The 27,372-nt window shown below is 49.5% G+C and overlaps 1 protein-coding gene across 1 annotated transcript in view; it reads left to right on the top strand.

Annotated features, from left to right (window-relative positions):
* LOC142310604 (alpha-2-macroglobulin-like protein 1) overlaps positions 1 to 27,372 on the top strand; it is a 291,878-nt gene that overhangs the window by 61,394 nt on the left and 203,112 nt on the right. Inside the window, exons 9-12 of the mRNA XM_075348122.1 lie at positions 4,131 to 4,245; positions 5,315 to 5,427; positions 5,682 to 5,849; positions 20,143 to 20,361. Coding sequence (XP_075204237.1) covers positions 4,131 to 4,245; positions 5,315 to 5,427; positions 5,682 to 5,849; positions 20,143 to 20,361 — 615 coding nt within the window. The remainder of the gene's footprint in view (positions 1 to 4,130; positions 4,246 to 5,314; positions 5,428 to 5,681; positions 5,850 to 20,142; positions 20,362 to 27,372) is intronic.

The raw sequence follows: 27,372 nt of genomic DNA, 5'->3' as shown, positions 1-27,372 counted from the left end.
TTGTACATAGCGATACATTGTACATAGCGATACATTGTACATAGCGATACATTGTACATAGCGATACATTGTACATAGCGATACATTGTGCATAGCGATACATTGTACATAGCGATACATTGTACATAGCGATACATTGTACATAGCGATACATTGTACATAGCGATACATTGTACATAGCGATACATTGTACATAGCGATACATTGTACATAGAGATACATTGTACATAGAGAGATACATTGTACATAGAGAGATACATTGTACATAGCGATACATTGTACATAGAGATACATTGTACATAGCGATGCATTGTACATAGCGATACATAGTACATAGAGAGATACATTGTACATAGCGATACATAGTACATAGAGAGATACATTGTACATAGCGATACATTGTACATAGCGATACATTGTACATAGAGATACATTGTACATAGAGATACATTGTACATAGCGATACATTGTACATAGAGAGATACATTGTACATAGCGATACATTGTACATAGAGAGATACATTGTACATAGCGATACATTGTACATAGCGATACATTGTACATAGCGATACATTGTACATAGCGATACATTGTACATAGAGATACATTGTACATAGCGATACATTGTACATAGAGAGACATTGTACATAGCGATACATTGTACATAGAGATACATTGTACATAGCGATACATTGTACATAGCGATACATTGTACATATGATACATTGTACATAGCGATACATTGTACATAGCGATACATTGTACATAGAGATACATTGTACATAGCGATACATTGTACATAGCGATACATTGTACATAGCGATACATTGTACATAGCGATACATTGTACATAGCGATACATTGTACATAGCGATACATTGTACATAGAGAGATACATTGTACATAGAGAGATACATTGTACATAGCGATACATTGTACATAGCGATACATTGTACATAGAGAGATACATTGTACATAGCGATACATTGTACATAGTGATACATTGTACATAGAGATACATTGTACATAGCGATGCATTGTACATAGAGATACATTGTACATAGCGATACATTGTACATAGAGATACATAGTACATGGCGATACATTGTACATAGAGATACATAGTACATAGCGATACATTGTACATAGAGAGATACATTGTACATAGCGATACATTGTACATAGCGATACATTGTACATAGCGATACATTGTACATAGCGATACATTGTACATAGCGATACATTGTACATAGCGATACATTGTACATAGAGATACATTGTACATAGCGATACATTGTACATAGCGATACATTGTACATAGCGATACATTGTACATAGCGATACATTGTACATAGAGATACATTGTACATAGCGATACATTGTACATAGCGATACATTGTACATAGCGATACATTGTACATAGCGATACATTTTACATAGCGATACATTGTACATAGCGATACATTGTACATAGCGATACATTGTACATAGCGATACATTGTACATAGCGATACATTGTACATAGCGATACATTGTACATAGAGATACATTGTACATAGCGATACATTGTACATAGCGATACATTGTACATAGCGATACATTGTACATAGAGATACATTGTACATAGCGATACATTGTACATAGCGATACATTGTACATAGCGATGCATTGTACATAGCGATGCATTGTACATAGCGATACATTGTACATAGAGATACATTGTACATAGCGATACATTGTACATAGAGATACATTGTACATAGCGATACATTGTACATAGCGATACATTGTACATAGCAGGGCATTTCTATATCCCTGTATAATTGAGGAAGAAGAAAAGAAAGATTTTTTCTTCCTATGAAATTACTAAAAAATAATAAAGATCTATTACAGTCGTCATTTTTATGCGCTTTTTTAAAGAATTATCAAAACATCACAAATCAGCAAATAACAGAGGATTGTATTCCTGTAATTGTAACGACTGGAATAACAGCGATCACATTATTTATGGGGAGTGGTAAATGGCGCGATTGATTATCTTTCTCCATTAAACCCATAGAAAATGTAATAAGAATCTGTGTCTGAGGCCGTGTTCACACGCAGTGTAAATGCTGCGGTTTTTCAGCGTTTTCTCAGGATCCGCACCACACGATGCAGTAACAATCGCCTCTGATTATCCGGTTTGCTGTGGGGTTTTTGGCGTGCTCCCCGTTATTTCATGCGTTTTTACTGCAGATGTGAATCCATATTTTTTTGCTACAAAAAAACTTTTATTCTGCATTTAAAAATACAAGTGCGTATTTTTCATGCTCCCATAGAAGTGTATAGAGATTGCAGAGATTGAGCCTGGGCCCCCCCTCCCCCCCTCCCCCCTCGTCAGATGTATGGGCCATTGTAGCATTCTAAATCCTATAAAGACACAAGTTGCCCCCCTCCCCCTTTTATTGTGTAGTAATGTCCCCCATCCTGGGCCACTTCCTGGTAAATATGTCCACATCATGGCCCCATCCTGGTGTATGACCCCATCATAGCTATATCCTGGTAAATATGTCCACTATTATGGCCCCATCCAGGTATATATATCCCCATCATGACCCCATGATGGTATATCTCCTCATCATGGCCCCATCCTGGTATATGACCCCCATCATGGCCCCATCCTGGTATATGACCCCCATCATGGCCCCATCCTGGTGTATGACCCCGATCATGGATATAGCCTGGTATATACAGTATGACCCCATCATTGCCCATCCTGGTATACATGGCCCCATCATTGCCCCATTCTGATATATAGCCCCCCCATCCTGGTATATAGCCCCCCATCCTGGTATATAGGACTCCATCCTGGTATATAGCACTGTATCCTGGTATGTAGCCTCCATCCTGGTATGTAGCCTCCATCCTGGTATATAGCCTCCATCCTGGTATATAGCCTCCATCCTGGTATATAGCCCCCCTTCCTGGTTTATACTGTAGCCTCCATCCTGGTATATAGCCCCCCATCCTGGTATATTGCCCTCCATCCTGGTATATAGCCTCCATCCTGGTATATAGCCCCCCTTCCTGGTTTATACTGTAGCCTCCATCCTGGTATATAGCCCCCCATCCTGGTATATAGCCACCTATCCTGGTATATAGCCCACTACCACACCGCACACAGTAAAAAATAAAAAATAAATGACTATACTATGTGTTCACTTTCATAATGAGGCATATAGAATTTTGTATAGAGATCTAGGAAGGATGTATAGATAGATAGAAAGAGAAGATGAATGGATAGATAGGATGTACAGACAGACGGTATACACAGACAGATAGTATATATAGACAAACAAAGTATAGACAAACAAAGTATAGACAAACAAAGTATAGACAGACAGTATAGACACAGTATAGACAGACAGTATAGACACAGTATAGACAGACAGTATAGACACAGTATAGACAGACAGTATAGACACAGTATAGACAGACAGTATAGACACAGTATAGACAGACAGTATAGACACAGTATAGACACAGTATAGACAGACAGTATAGACAGACAGTATAGACACAGTATAGACACAGTATAGACAGACAGTATAGACACAGTATAGACAGACAGTATAGACACAGTATAGACAGACAGTATAGACAGACAGTATAGACAGACAGTATACACAGACAGACAGTATACACAGACAGACAGTACCACTGACCTGGAGCCACCTGGGACCACAGACCTGGAGCCGCCAAGGATCACCGGCCTAGATCTGCGAGGGACCACTGCCCTGGAGCCAGCTGAGAGCACTGATCAGGATCGGAATCCCGTGAAACGATCCACCCTTCTCTAGTCCCATCCGTGTTGGATGCAGAGGACACTCCTGGATTTAGGTCTACACCCTCAGTCTCGAGAACATGTAACCCTGAAAAGTAAAGATGTATAAGAAATTGTAAAGAGCAATGAATCTCGCCTGCTGGCTGCTGGCACTTGCCTTAGTTAAGGGGGAGGCCATGAATAAACGGCTTCTCTTCATTAGTGCCTGCATAAATAGCGGGTAACGTGAATACTTATGTGTGCTGTTGATGGAGCCACAATTTAGGGCCCGGACTCTGTGAACCTAATATTGACCCTCTCTTCACAGACTGACCGCTCCGGGAAGCTGACCGTAGAGCTGGATTTATCCCAGTTCAGACTTCGAGATTACAACTACCAGAGACAACTGGAGGTGGAGGCGTCCGTGGAGGAGGACGGCACAGGTAACCAGGATCACCGCCGCACGGCCTCCGCGGGCCGACCACTCGTCACCATGTCATCAAATCCCACCCGGGACATGTGTGTGCAAAGGGGGTCTCAGGGGGGAGTCAGAGGCGCTGGGTGGGGGTGGGGAGAGGGTCACATGGAGTTGGTGGAAGTGGAGAGGAGGTAACAAGGTGGGGTTGCGGGTTACAATGAGTTGATGGGGGAGGAAAGGGGGTAACAATGAGGGGTGGACAAGGGACAAATTTGGGTGTCACATAGAGTTAATGGGAGTGGGGAGGGGGTAACAAGGTGAGGGTGGGATGGGGGTTACAATGAGTTGATGGGGTGGACAGTGGGTAACAATGAGTAGGTGGGTAAGGGGGATCACACAGAGATGATGGGGTGGATAGGGGGTAACAATAGTACATATCAGCCTGTGTCCTGTGTAGAGCGTTATATCTATATCTATGTATAATGGTCTCTCAGTATCAGAATATAAACCACCACCCACTGCTCGGCAATAACTAGGGATATACTGATTCAGAATTAAATATGATAAGCAATCCACAGAAGAGAATCAGAAACAGAGTAAAATAAATTATCTTAATTGTGACAAAAATGAAAAAAAAAATGGGGTGTAATAACAAAGAAAGTGCACAAGATGGCGTACCAGAGCGACAGAGAGGTAACGCCAACAATCGGAAATACCTGTTCACAAGTTACAATGTGTCAATTCACCCAGTGACCAATGTATGAGAGCCCCTGCGAAAAGGAAGTGTAATACACTGACATGTAGGAAAAAATATAGGCAACCTTAAAGCACTTAGTCACTGCTGGAATGGCGCCAGGTCCCAAGCAACGCACGTTTCGGCAATAGCCTTCGTCGGGGGGTGGACAGGGGGTAAATGAGTAGGTGCGTCAGGGGGTCACATAGAGTTAATGTGAGTGGACAGAGGGTAACAATGAGTAGGTGGATCAGGGGTCACATAGAGTTGGTGGGAGCGGGGTATCGGGCAGTTGATGTTGGGGGTCCTCTGTCCATGTCACTTTCCGGTTTGGTGGTATCACCATGTTTCTTCTCATCAGGGGTGACGTTCAGCGCTCCTATCAAGATCATCAGCCTTCAGGCCCAGCTCACCAAGATAACATTTACAGGCACTAAGCGCTATTACCAGCCCGGGGCACCATACAGAGGCAAGGTGAGTGGAGAGCGCCTCTCTGAGGACCCCTCCTGCATTACACTCTCTGATGTGAATGGCCACCATGCATTACTTCACCTTCCCTGTGGGGGCACTGCAGGGGTCTGAGCAGGTACTGCCAGGTATTCCCCGAGTGTTTTTTCTGGGGGTCTCAGACGAGGACACCTTGTAATCAGCCTAATGTGAAGACCCCCTTCCTACAAGCATAACAGTGAATGGAGAGCCCCTTTCATACCACATTTGTGTTTTCTCAGTTGGTGCTGGAGTCTTATGATGGAAACCGTATCGGTGGTAAAAAGGTTCTACTCCGCTGCACAGTCCAAGGAGAGACCACGGAAGAGACGTACGAGACCGACTCTGCGGGAGAGGTCTCATTCCAGCTGTCTACTTTAAAATGGGGCAAAGGCTCCGTCTCCTTACAGGTGAGTGAGGAGGAAACAACTGACCAGTCACAATCTGAAACCTCCCTACAGTGGATCATACCACACACAGGGCTCCCTACAGTGGATCATACCACACACAGGGCTCCCTACAGTGGATCATACCACACACAGGGCTCCCTACAGTGGATCATACCATACAGAGGGCTCCCTACAGTGGATCATACCACACAGAGGGCTCCCTACAGTGGATCATACCACACAGAGGGCTCCCTACAGTGGATCATACCACACAGAGGGCTCCCTACAGTGGATCATACCACACACAGGGCTCCCTACAGTGGATCATACCACACACAGGGCTCCCTACAGTGGATCATACCACACACAGGGCTCCCTACAGTGGATCATACCACACACAGGGCTCCCTACAGTGGATCATACCACACAGGGGGCTCCCTACAGTGGATCATACCACACACAGGGCTCCCTACAGTGGATCATACCACACACAGGGCTCCCTACAGTGGATCATACCACACACAGGGCTCCCTACAGTGGATCATACCACACACAGGGCTCCCTACAGTGGATCATACCACACACAGGGCTCCCTACAGTGGATCATACCACACACAGGGCTCCCTACAGTGGATCATACCACACACAGGGCTCCCTACAGTGGATCATACCACACACAGGGCTCCCTACAGTGGATCATACCACACACAGGGCTCCCTACAGTGGATCATACCACACACAGGGCTCCCTACAGTGGATCATACCAAACAGAGGGCTCCCTACAGTGGATCATACCACACAGAGGGCTCCCTACAGTGGATCATACCACACAGAGGGCTCCCTACAGAGGATCATACCATACAGAGGGCTCCCTACAGTGGATCATACCAAACACAAGGCTCCCTACAGTGGATCATACCATACAGAGGGCTCCCTACAGTGGATCATACCACACAGAGGGCTCCCTACAGTGGATCATACCATACAGAGGGCTCCCTACAGTGGATCATACCAAACACAAGGCTCCCTACAGTGGATCATACCATACACAGGGCTCCCTACAGTGGATCATACCATACACAGGGCTCCCTACAGTGGATCATACCATACAGAGGGCTCCCTACAGTGGATCATACCACACAGAGGGCTCCCTACAGTGGATCATACCATACAGAGGGCTCCCTACAGTGGATCATACCAAACACAAGGCTCCCTACAGTGGATCATACCAAACACAGGGCTCCCTACAGTGGATCATACCAAACACAAGGCTCCCTACAGTGGATCATAAAACACACAGGGCTCCCTACAGTGGATCATACCAAACACAAGGCTCCCTACAGTGGATCATACCAAACACAGGGCTCCCTACAGTGGATCATACCAAACACAAGGCTCCCTACAGTGGATCATACCACACAGAGGGCTCCCTACAGTGCATCATACCAAACACAGGGCTCCCTACAGTGGATCATACCATACAGAGGGCTCCCTACAGTGGATCATACCACACAGAGGGCTCCCTACAGTGGATCATACCATACAGAGGGCTCCCTACAGTGGATCATACCACACAGAGGGCTCCCTACAGTGGATCATACCATACAGAGGGCTCCCTACAGTGGATCATACCACACAGAGGGCTCCCTACAGTGGATCATACCACACAGAGGGCTCCCTACAGTGGATCATACCACACAGAGGGATCCCTACAGTGCATCATACCACACAGAGGGCTCCCTACAGTGGATCATACCACACAGAGGGCTCCCTACAGTGGATCATACCACACAGAGGGCTCCCTACAGTGGATCATACCACACAGAGGGCTCCCTACAGTGGATCATACCACACAGAGGGCTCCCTACAGTGGATCATACCAAACACAGGGCTCCCTACAGTGGATCATACCACACAGAGGGCTCCCTACAGTGGATCATACCAAACACAGGGCTCCCTACAGTGGATCATACCAAACACAGGGCTCCCTACAGTGGATCATACCAAACACAGGGCTCCCTACAGTGGATCATACCACACAGAGGGCTCCCTACAGTGGATCATACCACACAGAGGGCTCCCTACAGTGGATCATACCACACAGAGGGCTCCCTACAGTGGATCATACCACACAGAGGGCTCCCTACAGTGGATCATACCACACAGAGGGCTCCCTACAGTGGATCATACCACACAGAGGGCTCCCTACAGTGGATCATACCACACAGAGGGCTCCCTACAGTGGATCATACCAAACACAGGGCTCCCTACAGTGGATCATACCACACAGAGGGCTCCCTACAGTGGATCATACCAAACACAGGGCTCCCTACAGTGGATCATACCAAACACAGGGCTCCCTACAGTGGATCATACCAAACACAGGGCTCCCTACAGTGGATCATACCAAACACAGGGCTCCCTACAGTGGATCATACCAAACACAGAGCTCCCTACAGTGGATCATACCACACAGAGGGCTCCCTACAGTGGATCATACCACACAGAGGGCTCCCTACAGTGGATCATACCACACAGAGGGCTCCCTACAGTGGATCATACCACACAGAGGGCTCCCTACAGTGGATCATACCACACAGAGGGCTCCCTACAGTGCATTATACCATACAGAGGGCTCCCTACAGTGGATCATACCACACAGAGGGCTCCCTACAGTGGATCATACCACACAGAGGGCTCCCTACAGTGGATCATACCACACAGAGGGCTCCCTACAGTGGATCATACCACACAGAGGGCTCCCTACAGTGGATCATACCATACAGAGGGCTCCCTACAGTGGATCATACCAAACAGAGGGCTCCCTACAGTGGATCATACCATACAGAGGGCTCCCTACAGTGGATCATACCATACAGAGGGCTCCCTACAGTGCATTATACCAAACAGAGGGCTCCCTACGTTGGATCATACCACACAGAGGGCTCCCTACAGTGGATCATACCACACAGAGGGCTCCCTACAGTGGATCATACCACACACAGGGCTCCCCACAGTGGATCATACCAAACACAGGGCTCCCTACAGTGGATCATACCACACAGAGGGCTCCCTACAGTGGATCATACCAAACACAGGGCTCCCCACAGTGGATCATACCAAACACAGGGCTCCCTACAGTGGATCATACCACACAGAGGGCTCCCTACAGTGGATCATACCACACAGAGGGCTCCCTACAGTGGATCATACCATACAGAGGGCTCCCTACAGTGGATCATACCAAACACAGGGCTCCCCACAGTGGATCATACCAAACACAGGACTCCCCACAGTGGATCATACCACACAGAGGGTTCCCTACAGTGGATCATACCACACAGAGGGCTCCCTACAGTGGATCATACCACACAGAGGGCTCCCTACAGTGGATCATATTAAACAGGGGGCTCCCTACAGTGGATCATACCATACAGGGGGCTCCCTACAGTGGATTATACCAAACACAGGGCTCCCTACAGTGGATCATACCAAACAGAGGGCTCCCTACAGTGGATCATATTAAACAGGGGGCTCCCTACAGTGGATCATACCATACAGGGGGCTCCCTACAGTGGATTATACCAAACACAGGGCTCCCTACAGTGGATCATACCAAACAGGGGGCTCCCTACAGTGGATCATACCATACAGGGGGCTCCGCACAGTGGATTATACCAAACACAGGGCTCCCTACAGTGGATCATACCAAACAGGGGTCTCCCTACAGTGGATCATACCATACAGGGGGCTCCCTACAGTGGATCATACCAAACACAGGGCTCCCTACAGTGGATCATACCATACAGGGGGCTCCCTACAGTGGATCATACCATACAGGCGGCTCCCTACAGTGGATCATACCACACAGAGGGCTCCCTACAGTGGATCATACCACACAGAGGGCTCCATACAGTGGATCATACCACACAGAGGGCTCCCTACAGTGGATCATACCACACAGAGGGCTCCCTACAGTGGATCATACCACACAGAGGGCTCCATACAGTGGATCATACCACACAGAGGGCTCCCTACAGTGGATCATACCACACAGAGGGCTCCCTACAGTGGATCATACCACACAGAGGGCTCCCTACAGTGGATCATACATCACAGAGGGCTCCCTACAGTGGATCATACCAAACAGGGGGCTCCATACAGTGGATCATACCATACAGGGGGCTCCCTACAGTGGATTATACCAAACACAGGGCTCCCTACAGTGGATCATACCAAACAGGGGGCTCCCTACAGTGGATCATACCATACAGGGGGCTCCCTACAGTGGATTATACCAAACACAGGGCTCCCTACAGTGGATCATACCAAACAGGGGGCTCCCTACAGTGGATCATACATCACAGAGGGCTCCCTACAGTGGATCATATTAAACAGGGGGCTCCCTACAGTGGATCATACCATACAGGGGGCTCCCTACAGTGGATTATACCAAACACAGGGCTCCCTACAGTGGATTATACCAAACACAGGGCTCCCTACAGTGGATCATACCAAACAGGGGGCTCCCTACAGTGGATCATACCATACAGGGGGCTCCCTACAGTGGATCATACCAAACACAGTGCTCCCTACAGTGGATCATACCACACAGAGGGCTCCATACAGTGGATCATACCACACAGGGCTCCCTATAGTGGATCATACCATACAGAGGGCTCCCTACAGTGGATTATACCACACAGAGGGCTCCCTACAGTGGATCGTACCACACAGAGGGCTCCCTACAGTGGATCGTACCACACAGAGGGCTCCCTACAGTGGATCGTACCATACAGGGGGCTCCCTACAGTGGATCATACCATACAGGGGGCTCCCTACAGTGGATCATACCATACAGGGGGCTCCCTATAGTGCATCATACCACACAGGGGGCTCCCCACAGTGGATCATACCATACAGGGGGCTCCCTACAGTGGATCATACCATACAGGGGGCTCCCTACAGTGGATCATACCACACAGAGGGCTCCATACAGTGGATCATACCATACAGAGGGCTCCCTACAGTGGATCATACCATACAGAGGGCTCCCTACAGTGGATCATACCATACAGAGGGCTCCCTACAGTGGATTATACCACACAGAGGCCTCCCTACAGTGGATCATACCACACAGGGGGCTCCCTACAGTGGATCATACCACACAGGGGGCTCCCTACAGTGGATCATACCACACAGAGGTCTCCATACAGTGGATCATACCACACAGAGGGCTCCATACAGTGGATCATACCACACAGAGGGCTCCATACAGTGGATCATACCATACAGAGGGCTCCCTACAGTGGATCGTACCACACAGAGGGCTCCCTACAGTGGATCATACCATACAGAGGGCTCCCTACAGTGGATCATACCATGCAGAGGGCTCCCTACAGTGGATCATACCATACAGAGGGCTCCCTACAGTGGATTATACCACACAGAGGGCTCCCTACAGTGGATCATACCACACAGTGGGCTCCCTACAGTGGATCATACCACACAGGGGGCTCCCTACAGTGGATCATACCACACAAAGGGCTCCATACAGTGGATCATACCACACAGAGGGCTCCCTACAGTGGATCATACCACAGAGAGGGCTCCATACAGTGGATCATAACACATAGAGGGCTCCCTACAGTGGATCGTACCATACAGGGGGCTCCCTACAGTGGATCATACCATACAGGGGGCTCCCTACAGTGGATCATACCATACAGGGGGCTCCCTATAGTGGATCATACCACACAGGTGGCTCCACACAGTGGATCATACCATACAGGGGGCTCCCTACAGTGGATCATACCATACAGGGGGCTCCCTACAGTGGATCGTACCATACAGGGGGCTCCCTACAGTGGATCATACCATACAGGGGGCTCCCTACAGTGGATCGTACCATACAGGGGGCTCCCTACAGTGGATCATACCATACAGGGGGCTCCCTACAGTGGATCATACCACACAGAGGGCTCCCTACAGTGGATCATACCACACAGAGGGCTCCCTACAGTGGATCATACCATACAGAGGGCTCCCTACAGTGGATCATACCATACAGAGGGCTCCCTACAGTGGATCATACCATACAGAGGGCTCCCTACAGTGGATCATACCATACAGAGGGCTCCCTACAGTGGATCATACCATACAGAGGGCTCCCTACAGTGGATTATACCACACAGAGGCCTCCCTACAGTGGATCATACCACACAGGGGGCTCCCTACAGTGGATCATACCACACAGGGGGCTCCCTACAGTGGATCATACCACACAAAGGGCTCCATACAGTGGATCATACCACACAGAGGGCTCCCTACAGTGGATCATACCACAGAGAGGGCTCCATACAGTGGATCATAACACATAGAGGGCTCCCTACAGTGGATCGTACCATACAGGGGGCTCCCTACAGTGGATCATACCATACAGGGGGCTCCCTACAGTGGATCATACCATACAGGGGGCTCCCTATAGTGGATCATACCACACAGGGGGCTCCACACAGTGGATCATACCATACAGGGGGCTCCCTACAGTGGATCATACCATACAGGGGGCTCCCTACAGTGGATCGTACCATACAGGGGGCTCCCTACAGTGGATCATACCATACAGGGGGCTCCCTACAGTGGATCGTACCATACAGGGGGCTCCCTACAGTGGATCATACCATACAGGGGGCTCCCTACAGTGGATCATACCACACAGAGGGCTCCCTACAGTGGATCATACCACACAGAGGGCTCCCTACAGTGGATCATACCATACAGAGGGCTCCCTACAGTGGATCATACCATACAGAGGGCTCCCTACAGTGGATCATACCATACAGAGGGCTCCCTACAGTGGATCATACCATACAGAGGGCTCCCTACAGTGGATCATACCATACAGAGGGCTCCCTACAGTGGATTATACCACACAGAGGCCTCCCTACAGTGGATCATACCACACAGGGGGCTCCCTACAGTGGATCATACCACACAGGGGGCTCCCTACAGTGGATCATACCACACAGAGGTCTCCATACAGTGGATCATACCACACAGAGGGCTCCATACAGTGGATCATACCACACAGAGGGCTCCATACAGTGGATCATACCATACAGAGGGCTCCCTACAGTGGATCGTACCACACAGAGGGCTCCCTACAGTGGATCATACCATACAGAGGGCTCCCTACAGTGGATCATACCATGCAGAGGGCTCCCTACAGTGGATCATACCATACAGAGGGCTCCCTACAGTGGATTATACCACACAGAGGGCTCCCTACAGTGGATCATACCACACACTGGGCTCCCTACAGTGGATCATACCACACAGGGGGCTCCCTACAGTGGATCATACCACACAAAGGGCTCCATACAGTGGATCATACCACACAGAGGGCTCCCTACAGTGGATCATACCACAGAGAGGGCTCCATACAGTGGATCATAACACATAGAGGGCTCCCTACAGTGGATCGTACCATACAGGGGGCTCCCTACAGTGGATCATACCATACAGGGGGCTCCCTACAGTGGATCATACCATACAGGGGGCTCCCTATAGTGGATCATACCACACAGGGGGCTCCACACAGTGGATCATACCATACAGGGGGCTCCCTACAGTGGATCATACCATACAGGGGGCTCCCTACAGTGGATCGTACCATACAGGGGGCTCCCTACAGTGGATCATACCATACAGGGGGCTCCCTACAGTGGATCGTACCATACAGGGGGCTCCCTACAGTGGATCATACCATACAGGGGGCTCCCTACAGTGGATCATACCATACAGGGGGCTCCCTATAGTGGATCATACCATACAGGGGGCTCCACACAGTGGATCATACCATACAGGGGGCTCCATACAGTGGATCATAACACACAGAGGGCTCCCTACAGTGGATCGTACCATACAGGGGGCTCCCTACAGTGGATCATACCACACAGGGGGCTCCCCACAGTGGAACATACCATACAGGGGGCTCACTACAGTGAATCATACCATACAGAGGGCTCCCTACAGTGGATCATACCATACAGAGGGCTCCCTACAGTGGATCATACCACACAGAGGGCTCCCTACAGTGGATCATACCATACAGAGGGCTCCCTACAGTGGATCATACCATACAGAGGGCTCCCTACAGTGGATCATACCATACAGAGGGCTCCCTACAGTGGATCATACCATACAGAGGGCTCCCTACAGTGGATCATACCACACAGAGGGCTCCCTACAGTGGATCATACCATACAGAGGGCTCCCTACAGTGGATCATACGACACAGAGGGCTCCCTACAGTGGATCATACCACACAGAGGGCTCCCTACAGTGGATCATACCACACAGAGGGCTCCATACAGTGGATCATACCACACAGAGGGCTCCCTACAGTGGATCATAACACACAGAGGGCTCCATACAGTGGATCATACCACACAGGGGGCTCCCTACAGTGGATCATACCACACAGAGGGCTCCCTACAGTGGATCATAACACACAGAGGGCTCCATACAGTGGATCATACCACACAGGGGGCTCCCTACAGTGGATCATACCACACATAGGGCTCCCTACAGTGGATCATACCATACAGAGGGCTCCCTACAATGGATCATACCATACAGAGGGCTCCCTACAGTGGATTATACCATACAGAGGGCTCCCTACAGTGGATCATACCAAACACAGGGCTCCCTACAGTGGATCATACCATACAGAAGGCTCCCTACAGTGGATCATACCATACAGAGGGCTCCCTACACTGGATCATACCACACACAGGGCTCCCCACAGTGGATCATACCACACAGAGGGCTTCCTACAGTGGATCATACATCACAGAGGGCTCCCTACAGTGGATCATACCATACAGGGGGCTCCCTACAGTGGATCATACCATACAGGGGGCTCCCTACAGTGGATCATACCACACAGGGCTCCCTACAGTGGCTCATACCACACAGAGGGCTCCCTACAGTGGATCATACCATACAGAGGGCTCCCTACAGTGGATCATACCATACAGAGGGCTCCCTACAGTGGATCATACCACACAGAGGGCTCCCCACAGTGGATCATACCATACAGAGGGCTCCTTACAGTGGATCATATCATACAGAGGGCTCCCTACAGTGGATCATACCACACAGAGGGCTCCCTACAGTGGATCATACCATACAGAGGGCTCCCTACAGTAGATCATACTATACAGGGGGCTCCCTACAGTGGATCATACCACACAGGGGGCTCCCTACAGTGGATCATACCAAACACAGGGTTCCCTACAGTGGATCATACCACACAGAGGGCTCCCTACAGAGGATCATACCAAACACAGGGCTCCCTACAGTGGATCATACCAAACACAGGGCTCCCTACAGTGGATCATACCACACAGAGGGCTCCCTACAGTGGATCATACCACACAGAGGGCTCCCTACAGTGGATCATACCACACAGAGGGCTCCCTACAGTGGATCATACCACACAGAGGGCTCCCTACAGTGGATCATACCACAAAGAGGGCTCCCTACAGTGGATCATACCACACAGAGGGCTCCCTACAGTTCATCATACCATACAGAGGGCTCCCTACAGTGGATCATACCATACAGAGGGCTCCCTACAGTGGATCATACCATACAGAGGGCTCCCTACAGTGGATCATACCATACAGAGGGCTTCTTACAGTGGATCATACCATACAGAGGGGTCCCTACAGTGGATCATACCATACAGGGGGCTCCCTACAGTGGATCATACCACACAGAGGGCTCCCTACAGTGGATCATACCATACAGAGGGTTCCCTACAGTGGATAATACCACACAGGGGGCTCCCCACAGTGGATCATACCACACAGAGGGCTCCCTACAGTGGATCATACCATACAGAGGGCTCCCTACAGTGGATAATACCACACAGGGGGCTCCCCACAGTGGATCATACCACACAGAGGGCTCCCTACAGTGGATCATACCATACAGAAACCTCCCTACAGTGGATCATACCATACAGAGGGCTCCCTACAGTGGATTATGCCATACAGAGGGCTCCCTACAGTGGATCATACCATACAGAGCCCTCCCTACAATGGATCATACCACACAGAGGGCTCCCTACAGTGGATCATACCATACAAGGGGCTCCCCACAGTGGATCATACCATACAGAGGGCTCCATACAGTGGATCATACCATACAGAGGGCTCCCTACAGTGGATCATACCACACAGAGGGCTCCCTACAGTGGATCATACCACACAGAGGGCTCCCTACAGTGGATCATACCACACAGAGTTCTCCATACAGTTTATCATACCACACAGAGGGCTCCCTACAGTGGATTATACCATACAGAGGGCTCCCTACAGTAGATCATACCACACAGAGGGCTCCCTACAGTGGATCATACCATACAGGGGGCTCCATACAGTGGATCATACCATACAGAGGGCTCCCTACAGTGGATAATACCATACAGAGGGCTCCCTACAGTGGATCATACCAAACACCGGGTTCCCTACAGTGGATCATACCAAACACAGGGCTCCCTACAGTGGATCATACCATACAGAGGGCTCCCTACAGTGGATCATACCAAACACCGGGTTCCCTACAGTGGATCATACCAAACACAGGGCTCCCTACAGTGGATCATACCACACAGGGGGCTCCCTACAGTGGATAATACCACACAGGGGGCTCCCTACAGTGGATCATACCACACAGGGGGCTCCCTACAGTGGATAATACCACACAGAGGGCTCCCTACAGTGGATCATACCACACAGAGGGCTCCCTACAGTGGATCATACCACACATGGGGCTCCCTACAGTGGATAATACCACACAGAGGGCTCCCTACAGTGGATAATACCACACAGGGGGCTCCCTACAGTGGATCATACCACACAGAGGGCTCCCTACAGTGGATCATACCACACAGAGGGCTCCCTACAGTGGATCATACCATATAGGGGGCTCCCCACAGTGGATCATACCACATAGAGAGCTCCCTACAGTGGATCATACCATATAGAGGGCTCCCTACAGTGGATCATACCACACAGATGGCTCCCTGCAGTGGATCATACCATACAGAGGGCTCCCTACAGTGGATTATACCACACAGAGGGCTCCCTACAGTGGATCATACCACACAGTGGGCTCCCTACAGTGGATCATACCACACAGTGGGCTCCCTACAGTGGATCATACCACACAGAGGGCTCCATACAGTGGATCATACCACAAAGAGGGCTCCCTACAGTGGATCATACCACACAGAGGGCTCCCTACAGTGGATCATACTATACAGAGGGCTCCCTACAGTGGATCATACCACACAGAGGGCTCCCTACAGTGGATCATACCACACAGAGGGCTCCCTACAGTGTATCATACCACACAGAGGGCTCCCTACAGTGGATCATACCACACAGAGGGCTCCCTACAGTGGATCATACCACACAGAGGGCTCCCTACAGTGGATCATACCACACAGAGGGCTCCCTACAGTTGATCATACCACACAGAGGGCTCCATACAGTGGATCATACCACACAGAGGGCTCCCTACAGTGGATCATACCATACAGGGGGCATTATACAGTGGATCATACATCAGAGGGCTCCCTACAGTGGATCATACCAAACAGGGGGCTCCCTACAGTGGATCATACCAAACACAGGGCTCCCTACAGTGGATCATACCATACAGAGGGCTATCCCTACAGTGGATCATACCAAACACAGGGTTCCCTACAGTGGATCATACCACACAGAGGGCTCCCTACAGTGGATCATACCAAACACAGGGCTCCCTACAGTGGATCATACCAAACACAGGGCTCCCTACAGTGGATCATACCAAACACAGGGCTCCCTACAGTGGATCATACCAAACACAGGGCTCCCTATAGTGGATCATACCACACAGAGGGCTCCCTACAGTGGATCATACCACACAGAGGGCTCCCTACAGTGGATCATACCACACAGAGGGCTCCCTACAGTGGATCATACCACACAGTGGGCTCCCTACAGTGGATCATACTATATAGAGGGCTCCCTACAGTGGATCATACCAAACAGGGGGCTCCATACAGTGGATCATACCATACAGAAGGCTCCCTACAGTGGATCATACCAAACAGGGGGCTCCATACAGTGGATCATACCATACAGAAGGCTCCCTACAGTGGATCATACATCACAGAGGGCTCCCTACAGTGGATCATACCACACAGAGAGCTCCCTACAGTGGATCATACCACACAGAGGGCTCCCTACAGTGGATCATACCACACAGAGGGCTCCCTACCGTGGATCATACCACACAGAGGGCTCCCTATAGTGGATCATACCACATAGGGGGCTCCCCACAGTGGATCATACCACACAGAGGGCTCCCTACAGTGGATCATACCACACAGAGGGCTCCCTACAGTGGATCATACCACACAGAGGGCTCCCTACAGTGGATCATACCATACAGAGGGCTCCCTACAGTGGATCATACCACACAGAGGGCTCCCTACAGTTCATCATACCATACAGAGGGCTCCCTACAGTGGATCATACCACACAGAGAGCTCCCTACAGTGGATCATACCATACAGAGGGCTCCCTACAGTGGATCATACCATACAGAGGGCTCCCTACAGTTGATCATACCATACAGAGGGCTCCCTACAGTGGATCATACCATACAGAGGGGTCCCTACAGTGGATCATACCATACAGGGGGCTCCCTACAGTGGATCATACCACACAGAGGGCTCCCTACAGTGGATCATACCATACAGAGGGCTCCCTACAGTGGATAATACCACACAGGGGGCTCCTCACAGTGGATCATACCACACAGAGGGCTCCCTACAGTGGATCATACCATACAGAGGGCTCCCTACAGTGGATAATACCACACAAGGGGCTCCCCACAGTGGATCATACCACACAGAGGGCTCCCTACAGTGGATCATACCATACAGAAACCTCCCTACAGTGGATCATACCATACAAAGGGCTCCCTACAGTGGATCATGCCATACAGAGGGCTCCCTACAGTGGATCATACCATGCAGAGCCCTCCCTACAGTGGATCATACCACACAGAGGGCTCCCTACAGTGGATCATACCATACAAGGGGCTCCCCACAGTGGATCATACCATACAGAACCCTCCCCACAGAGGATCATACCATACAGAGGGCTCCCTACAGTGGATCATACCATACAAAGGGATACCTACACTGAATCATACCATACAGGGGGCTCCCTACAGTGGATCATACCATACAGAAACCTCCCTACAGTGGATCATTACACACAGGTGGCTCCCTACAGTTTAACATACCATACAGAGGGTTCCCTACAGTGGATCATACCATACAGAGGGCTCCTTACAGTGGATCATACCATACAGAGGGCTCCCTACAGTGGATCATACTATACAGAGGGCTCCCTACAGTGGATCATACCACACAGAGGGCTCCCTACAGTGGATCATACCATACAGAGGGCTCCCTACAGTGGATCATACCATACAGAGGGCTCCCTACAGTGGATCATACCATACAGAGGGCTCCCTACAGTGGATCATACCATACAGAGGGCTCCCTACAGTGGATCATACCATACAGAGGGCTCCCTACAGTGGATCATGCCATACAGAGGGCTCCCTACAGTAGATCATACCATACAGAGCCCTCCCTACAGTGGATCATACCACACAGAGGGCTCCCTACAGTGGATCATACCACACAGAGGGCTCCCTACAGTGGATCATACCACACAGAGGGCTCCCTACAGTGGATCATACCATACAGAGGGCTCCCTACAGTGGATCATACCACACAGAGGGCTCCCTACAGTGGATCATACCACACAGAGGGCTCCCTACAGTGGATCATACCATACAGAGGGCTCCCTACAGTGGATCATACCATACAGACGTCTCCCTACAGTGGATCATACCATACAGAGGGCTCCCTACAGTGGATCATACCATACAGAGGGCTCCTTACAGTGGATCATACCATACAGAGGGCTCCCTACAGTGGATCATACCATACAGAGGGCTCCCTACAGTGGATCATACCATACAGAGGGCTCCCTACAGTGGATCATACCTTACAGAGGGCTCTTCCATCTTGGTCCGGGACTACCTGTCCGTGTTTTGACTTGCTAATTGCCGCATAGTTTTTCTGGAAAACTGTTTTTACGGATCATTTGATTGGACAGGAAGGTTTTTGATGTCTTTGATATTGTTGGTAATTTTTGCTTTATTTTAGGCCACAACTGATGAGAAGAATGAACCCTACAACAACAATATGGTGTCCGTCCGCCACCCCAGTGCCTATCTCTACCTAGAAGTCGTATATGTGGTGTCCAATAGGTCCGTGTATATCCGTCTGGTCAAGAGCTCGGCGGCGTGTGATCAGACCGTCATGGTGACCGTGGATTACACCCTTGAGGAGCAAGAAGGAGACGACATTGAGTTTTTCTATCTGGTAAAAACCATGCTTCCTGAAGCTTTCCTGCTTCAGCGCATTGTCCGCCCCATTGTAACAAACCCTCAGCGCTGCGAGCAGGACTCGTCATGTGCTCAGCCTGTAACGTGAGCAGTAACGTTTCCATTCCCTGACAGCCATGTGTAATCTACTGAACTTCTCATTCCTGGACTTCATAGGAGTCGTCCGGAATCACTATGGGTCATTAATAGCAGGAGACCCCGATAATGGTGCATGTGTGAACCCCTGTATCTGACAGCCAGCTGTGCTGCATATTACAGCTCCGTCCCATTCACTTCAGTGGGCAGGTCAGCAGGCAGGTCTGCAGAGCGGTGTGAGCACAGGCGCAGCGTTTACAAGCTCTGCAGCTCCTTCAAGTCAAGAAATGAACCCTCTCTGATGTGCTATTGATGTACCATACACATAGTCCAGAGGGAGGGGCTTAAATCCCAGAGATCCTCTTTTAGAGGACCTTTCTGGGGTCAGAAGTGGGCAGTTTTTGCTCTTTTTTTTATTCCCGCTATTCTGTGTTCAGTTGGTTTTAAATCCACCATTTGGGTGTAAAAACTTGGGGCTTTTTATTTGATGCAAATTTTGATGGACTTTTGCAAGGGGGCGGTGCTTATAGGATTCCTGGAGACTCACCCCTTTGGTAAAGTAAAGAAAAAAAAAAGCGTCCAAATCTGTGAACGCTGAATTCTCTGGATGACAGCAGGAATAAAGTGAGAGCAAACACACCTGCCTGCTCCGGTCCTGCGTGCATGGATGCAGCACATCTGCGCCTGTGAGTGACGCCAGCACGATAAATAGTGGAAATTATGGATGACCCAATGGACCAGTGACGCTCCCGCCGTATCTTACCATGTGCTCATACTCATGTCCTCGCCCCCCGTATCTTACCATGTGCTCATACTCATGTCCTCGCCCCCCTTATCTTTCCATGTGCTCATACTCGTGTCTTCGCCCCCCCGTATCTTTTCATGTGCTCATTCTCATGTCCTCGCCCCCCCGTATCTTACCAGGAGCTCATACTCATGTCCTCGCCCCCCCATTTCTTACCAGGAGCTCATACTCATGTCCTCGCCCCCCCGTATCTTACCAGGAGCTCATACTCATGTCCTCGCCCCCCCGTATCTTACCAGGAGCTCATACTCGTGTCCTCGTCTCCCCCGTATCTTACCAGGAGCTCATACTCGTGTCCTCGCCCCCCCGTATCTTACCAGGAGCTCATACTCGTGTCCTCGCCCCCCCGTATCTTACCAGGAGCTCATACTCGTGTCCTGGCCCCTTTCTGCATCTTACCAGGAGCGCATACTCGTGTCCTGGCCCCTTTCTGCATCTTACCAGGAGCTCATACTCGTGTCCTGGCCCCTTTCTGCATCTTACCAGGAGCTCATACTCGTGTCCTCGCCCCCCCCGTATCTTACCAGGAGCTCATACTCGTGTCCTCGCCCCCCCGTATCTTACTAGGAGCTCATACTCGTGTCCTTGTCCCCACTGCATCTTACCAGGAGCTCATACTCGTGTCCTCACCTCCCACTGAATCTTACCAGGAGCTCATACTCATGTCCTCGCCCCCCCCATTTCTTACCAGGAGCTCATACTCATGTCCTCGCCCCCCCATTTCTTACCAGGAGCTCATACTCGTGTCCTCGCCCCCCCGTATCTTACCAGGAGCTCATACTCGTGTCCTCGTCTCCCCCGTATCTTACCAGGAGCTCATACTCGTGTCCTCGCCCCCCCGTATCTTACCAGGAGCTCATACTCATGTCCTCGCCCCCCCGTATCTTACCAGGAGCTCATACTCGTGTCCTCGTCTCCCCCGTATCTTACCAGGAGCTCATACTCGTGTCCTCGCCCCCCCGTATCTTACCAGGAGCTCATACTCGTGTCCTCGTCTCCCCCGTATCTTACCAGGAGCTCATACTCGTGTCCTGGCCCCTTTCTGCATCTTACCAGGAGCTCATACTCGTGTCCTGGCCCCTTTCTGCATCTTACCAGGAGCTCATACTCGTGTCCTGGCCCCTTTCTGCATCTTACCAGGAGCTCATACTCGTGTCCTCGCCCCCCCGTATCTTACCAGGAGCTCATACTCGTGTCCTCGCCCCCCCGTATCTTACTAGGAGCTCATACTCGTGTCCTTGTCCCCACTGCATCTTACCAGGAGCTCATACTCGTGTCCTCACCTCCCACTGCATCTTACCAGGAGCTCATACTCGTGTCCTCACTTCCCACTGCATCTTACCAGGAGCTCATACTCGTGTCCTCGTCTCCCCCCGTACTTGCATCTTACCAGGAGCTAATATTCATGTTCTCTTCCTCGCTGTATCTTACCAGGAGCTCATACTCGTTCTCTCGCACCCCGCTGTATCTTACCAGGATCTCATACTCATGTCCTTGGCCCCCGCTGTATCTTACCAGGATCTCATACTCATGTCCTTGGCCCCCGCTGTATCTTACCAGGATCTCATACTCATGTCCTTGGCCCCCGCTGTATCTTACCAGGAGCTTATGTGAAGGCCTAGGCTATGAATCGTTTGTCCAGTATAATAAGATAATCTGTCCTTTGAATGCTTTATGTATCTCTATATATACCTTATTGAAATATTAACGGAATGTATAACCAAAACTAATTATGCTTAGGGCGAGGTAGAACAAGTTTTAGTTCATGAATAGAAGAGATACTTATCTGTGGTTTCAGACTGGTAACTAGCATTCATGAATAGAGGAGAATAAGTAACTGACATTGTTCTATTCATAGACTCTCATCCATGTCTAAACAGACTTGAATGTTTTGCTAACGAATATTGCTAAGACTGTTCAAACAAGAATTAACTTTGCCCGGCTAGCTGGTTGGTTAATAGATAACGTGGATGTATTGAGTAAGCTGTATATACATATGCTAGGTGTTGAATACAAGGGTCAGAAGAGCATTTTGCTTCTCCCGGATAGAGATATGTCTCTTTGTGGTAATTTCTCCTGATTCATATACATCTGCGCAGTTCTGATTTGGAATCCTCCTCTGAGACCCTGAGAGAGAGACCCCCTGGAGGTCTCCCCCTACAGTTATACTCGTGTCTTTGCCCCCCGCTGTATCTTACCAGGAGCCCATACTCGTTTTCTCACACCCCACTGTTTCTTACCAGGATCTCATACTCGTCTCCTCGCCCCCTGCGGTATCTTACCAGGAGCTCATAGTCGTGTCCTCGCCCCACCCCCGTACCCGTAACTTAGCAGGAGCTCATACTCATGTCCTCATCCCCCACTGTATCTTACCAGGAGCGCACGTTCTCATACTCGTGTCCTCGCCCCCGCTGCATCTTACCAGGAGCTCATACTCGTGTCCTCGCCCCCTGCTGTATGATACCAGGAGCTCACACTCGTGTCCTCTCCCCCTGCTGTATGATATCAGGAGCTCACACTCGTGTCCTCGTCCCCTGCTGTATGATACCAGGAGCTCACACTCGTGTCCTCGCCCCCTGCTGTATGATATCAGGAGCTCACACTCGTGTCCTCTCCCCCTGCTGTATGATATCAGGAGCTCACACTCGTGTCCTCGTCCCCTGTTGTATGATACCAGGAGCTCACACTCGTGTCTTCGCCCCCTGCTGTATGATACCAGGAGCTCATACTCGTGTCCTCACCCCCCGCTGTATGATACCAGGAGCTCACACTCGTGTCCTCTCCCCCTGCTGTATGATATCAGGAGCTCACACTCGTGTCCTCGTCCCCTGTTGTATGATATCAGGAGCTCACACTCGTGTCCTCGCCCCCTGCTGTATGATACCAGGAGCTCATACTCGTGTCCTCACCCCCCGCTGTATGATATCAGGAGCTCACACTCGTGTCCTCACCCCCCGCTGTAGGATACCAGGAGCTCACACTCGTGTCTTCGCCCCCCGTATCTTACCAGGAGCTCATACTCATGTCCTCGCCCCCCGCTCAATGATACCAGGAGCTCATACTCGTGTCCTCGCCTCCCCGTACCTTACCAGGAGCTCATACTCGTGTCCTCTCCCCCCCGCTGTATGATACCAGGAGCTCACACTCGTGTTCCGCCCCTCCGTATCTTACCAGGAGCTCACACTCGTGTCCTCGCCCGCCCTGTATCTTACCAGGAGTTCATGCTTGTATCCTCGCACCCCCGCTGTATGATACCAGGAGCTCACACTCGTGTCCTCGCCCCCCATAGTGTCCATTATTACCAAATGCAGTGTACACACGGGGATTTAACCCTTGAAAAGCAGATCCTCGCTGATGGTTTCCACCTTATCTTACTAATGACAGTGGATCAGATCCTCGCTGATGGATTCCATCTTATCTTACTAATGACAGTGGATCAGATCCTCGCTGATGGTTTCCATCTTATCTTATTAATGACAGTGGATCAGATCCTCGCTGATGGATTCCATCTTATCTTACTAATGACAGTGGATCAGATCCTCGCTGATGGTTTCCACCTTATCTTACTAATGACAGCGGATCAGATCCTCGCTGATGGTTTCCACCTTATCTTACTAATGACAGTGGATCAGATCCTTGCTGATGGTTTCCACCTTATCTTATTAATGACAGTGGATCAGATCCTCGCTGATGGTTTCCACCTTATCTTACTAATGACAGCGGATCAGATCCTCGCTGATGGTTTCCACCTTATCTTACTAATGACAGTGGATCAGATCCTCGCTGATGGTTTCCACCTTATCTTATTAATGACAGTGGATCAGATCCTTGCTGATGGTTTCCACCTTATCTTACTAATGACAGTGGATCAGATCCTCGCTGATGGTTTCCACCTTATCTTACTAATGACAGTGGATCAGATCCTCGCTGATGGATTCCACCTTATCTTACTAATGACAGTGGATCAGATCCTCGCTGATGGTTTCCACCTTATCTTACTAATGACAGTGGATCAGATCCTCGCTGATGGTTTCCACCTTATCTTATTAATGACAGTGGATCAGATCCTTGCTGATGGTTTCCACCTTATCTTACTAATGACAGTGGATCAGATCCTCGCTGATGGATTCCACCTTATCTTACTAATGACAGTGGATCAGATCCTCGCTGATAGTTTCCACCTTATCTTACTAATGACAGTGGATCAGATCCTCGCTGATGGATTCCACCTTATCTTATTAATGACAGTGGAGCAGATCCTCGCTGATGGTTTCCACCTTATCTTACTAATGACAGTGGATCAGATCCTCGCTGATGGTTTCCACCTTATCTTATTAATGACAGTGGATCAGATCCTCGCTGATGGATTCCACCTTATCTTACTAATGACAGTGGATCAGATCCTCGCTGATGGTTTCCACCTTATCTTACTAATGACAGTGGATCAGATCCTCGCTGATGGATTCCACCTTATCTTATTAATGACAGTGGAGCAGATCCTCGCTGATGGTTTCCACCTTATCTTACTAATGACAGTGGATCAGATCCTCGCTGATGGTTTCCACCTTATCTTATTAATGACAGTGGATCAGATCCTCGCTGATGGATTCCACCTTATCTTACTAATGACAGTGGATCAGATCCTCGCTGATGGTTTCCACCTTATCTTACTAATGACAGCGGATCAGATCCTCGCTGATGGTTTCCACCTTATCTTATTAATGACAGTGGATCAGATCCTCGCTGATGGTTTCCACCTTATCTTACTAATGACAGCGGATCAGATCCTCGCTGATGGATTCCACCTTATCTTACTAATGACAGTGGATCAGATCCTCGCTGATAGTTTCCACCTTATCTTACTAATGACAGTGGATCAGATCCTCGCTGATGGATTCCACCTTATCTTATTAATGACAGTGGAGCAGATCCTCGCTGATGGTTTCCACCTTATCTTACTAATGACAGTGGATCAGATCCTCGCTGATGGTTTCCACCTTATCTTACTAATGACAGTGGATCAGATCCTCGCTGATGGTTTCCACCTTATCTTATTAATGACAGTGGATCAGATCCTCGCTGATGGTTTCCACCTTATCTTACTAATGACAGCGGATCAGATCCTCGCTGATGGATTCCACCTTATCTTACTAATGACAGTGGATCAGATCCTTGCTGATGGTTTCCACCTTATCTTATTAATGACAGTGGATCAGATCCTCGCTGATGGATTCCACCTTATCTTACTAATGACAGTGGATCAGATCCTCGCTGATGGTTTCCACCTTATCTTACTAATGACAGCGGATCAGATCCTCGCTGATGGTTTCCACCTTATCTTATTAATGACAGTGGATCAGATCCTCGCTGATGGTTTCCACCTTATCTTACTAATGACAGCGGATCAGATCCTCGCTGATGGATTCCACCTTATCTTACTAATGACAGCGGATCAGATCCTCGCTGATGGTTTCCACCTTATCTTACTAATGACAGTGGATCAGATCCTCGCTGATGGTTTCCACCTTATCTTATTAATGACAGTGGATCAGATCCTTGCTGATGGTTTCCACCTTATCTTACTAATGACAGTGGATCAGATTCTCGCTGATGGATTCCACCTTATCTTATTAATGACAGTGGATCAGATCCTCGCTGATGGTTTCCACCTTATCTTACTAATGACAGTGGATCAGATCCTCGCTGATGGATTCCACCTTATCTTACTAATGACAGTGGATCAGATCCTCGCTGATGGTTTCCACCTTATCTTACTAATGACAGCGGATCAGATCCTCGCTGATGGTTTCCACCTTATCTTACTAATGACAGTGGATCAGATCCTCGCTGATGGTTTCCACCTTATCTTACTAATGACAGTGGATCAGATCCTCGCTGATGGTTTCCACCTTATCTTACTAATGACAGTGGATCAGATCCTCGCTGATGGTTTCCACCTTATCTTATTAATGACAGTGGATCAGATCCTCGCTGATGGTTTTCACCTTATCTTACTAATGACAGTGGATCAGATCCTCGCTGATGGTTTCCACCTTATCTTACTAATGACAGCGGATCAGATCCTCGCTGATGGTTTCCACCTTATCT

This window comes from Anomaloglossus baeobatrachus, chromosome 5 (assembly GCF_048569485.1).
Source record: "Anomaloglossus baeobatrachus isolate aAnoBae1 chromosome 5, aAnoBae1.hap1, whole genome shotgun sequence".
In the NCBI taxonomy this organism is placed as follows: Eukaryota; Metazoa; Chordata; class Amphibia; order Anura; family Aromobatidae; genus Anomaloglossus; species Anomaloglossus baeobatrachus.
Note: the sequence above shows the minus strand (reverse complement) of the source record. Positions and strands in the feature narration are given on the sequence as shown.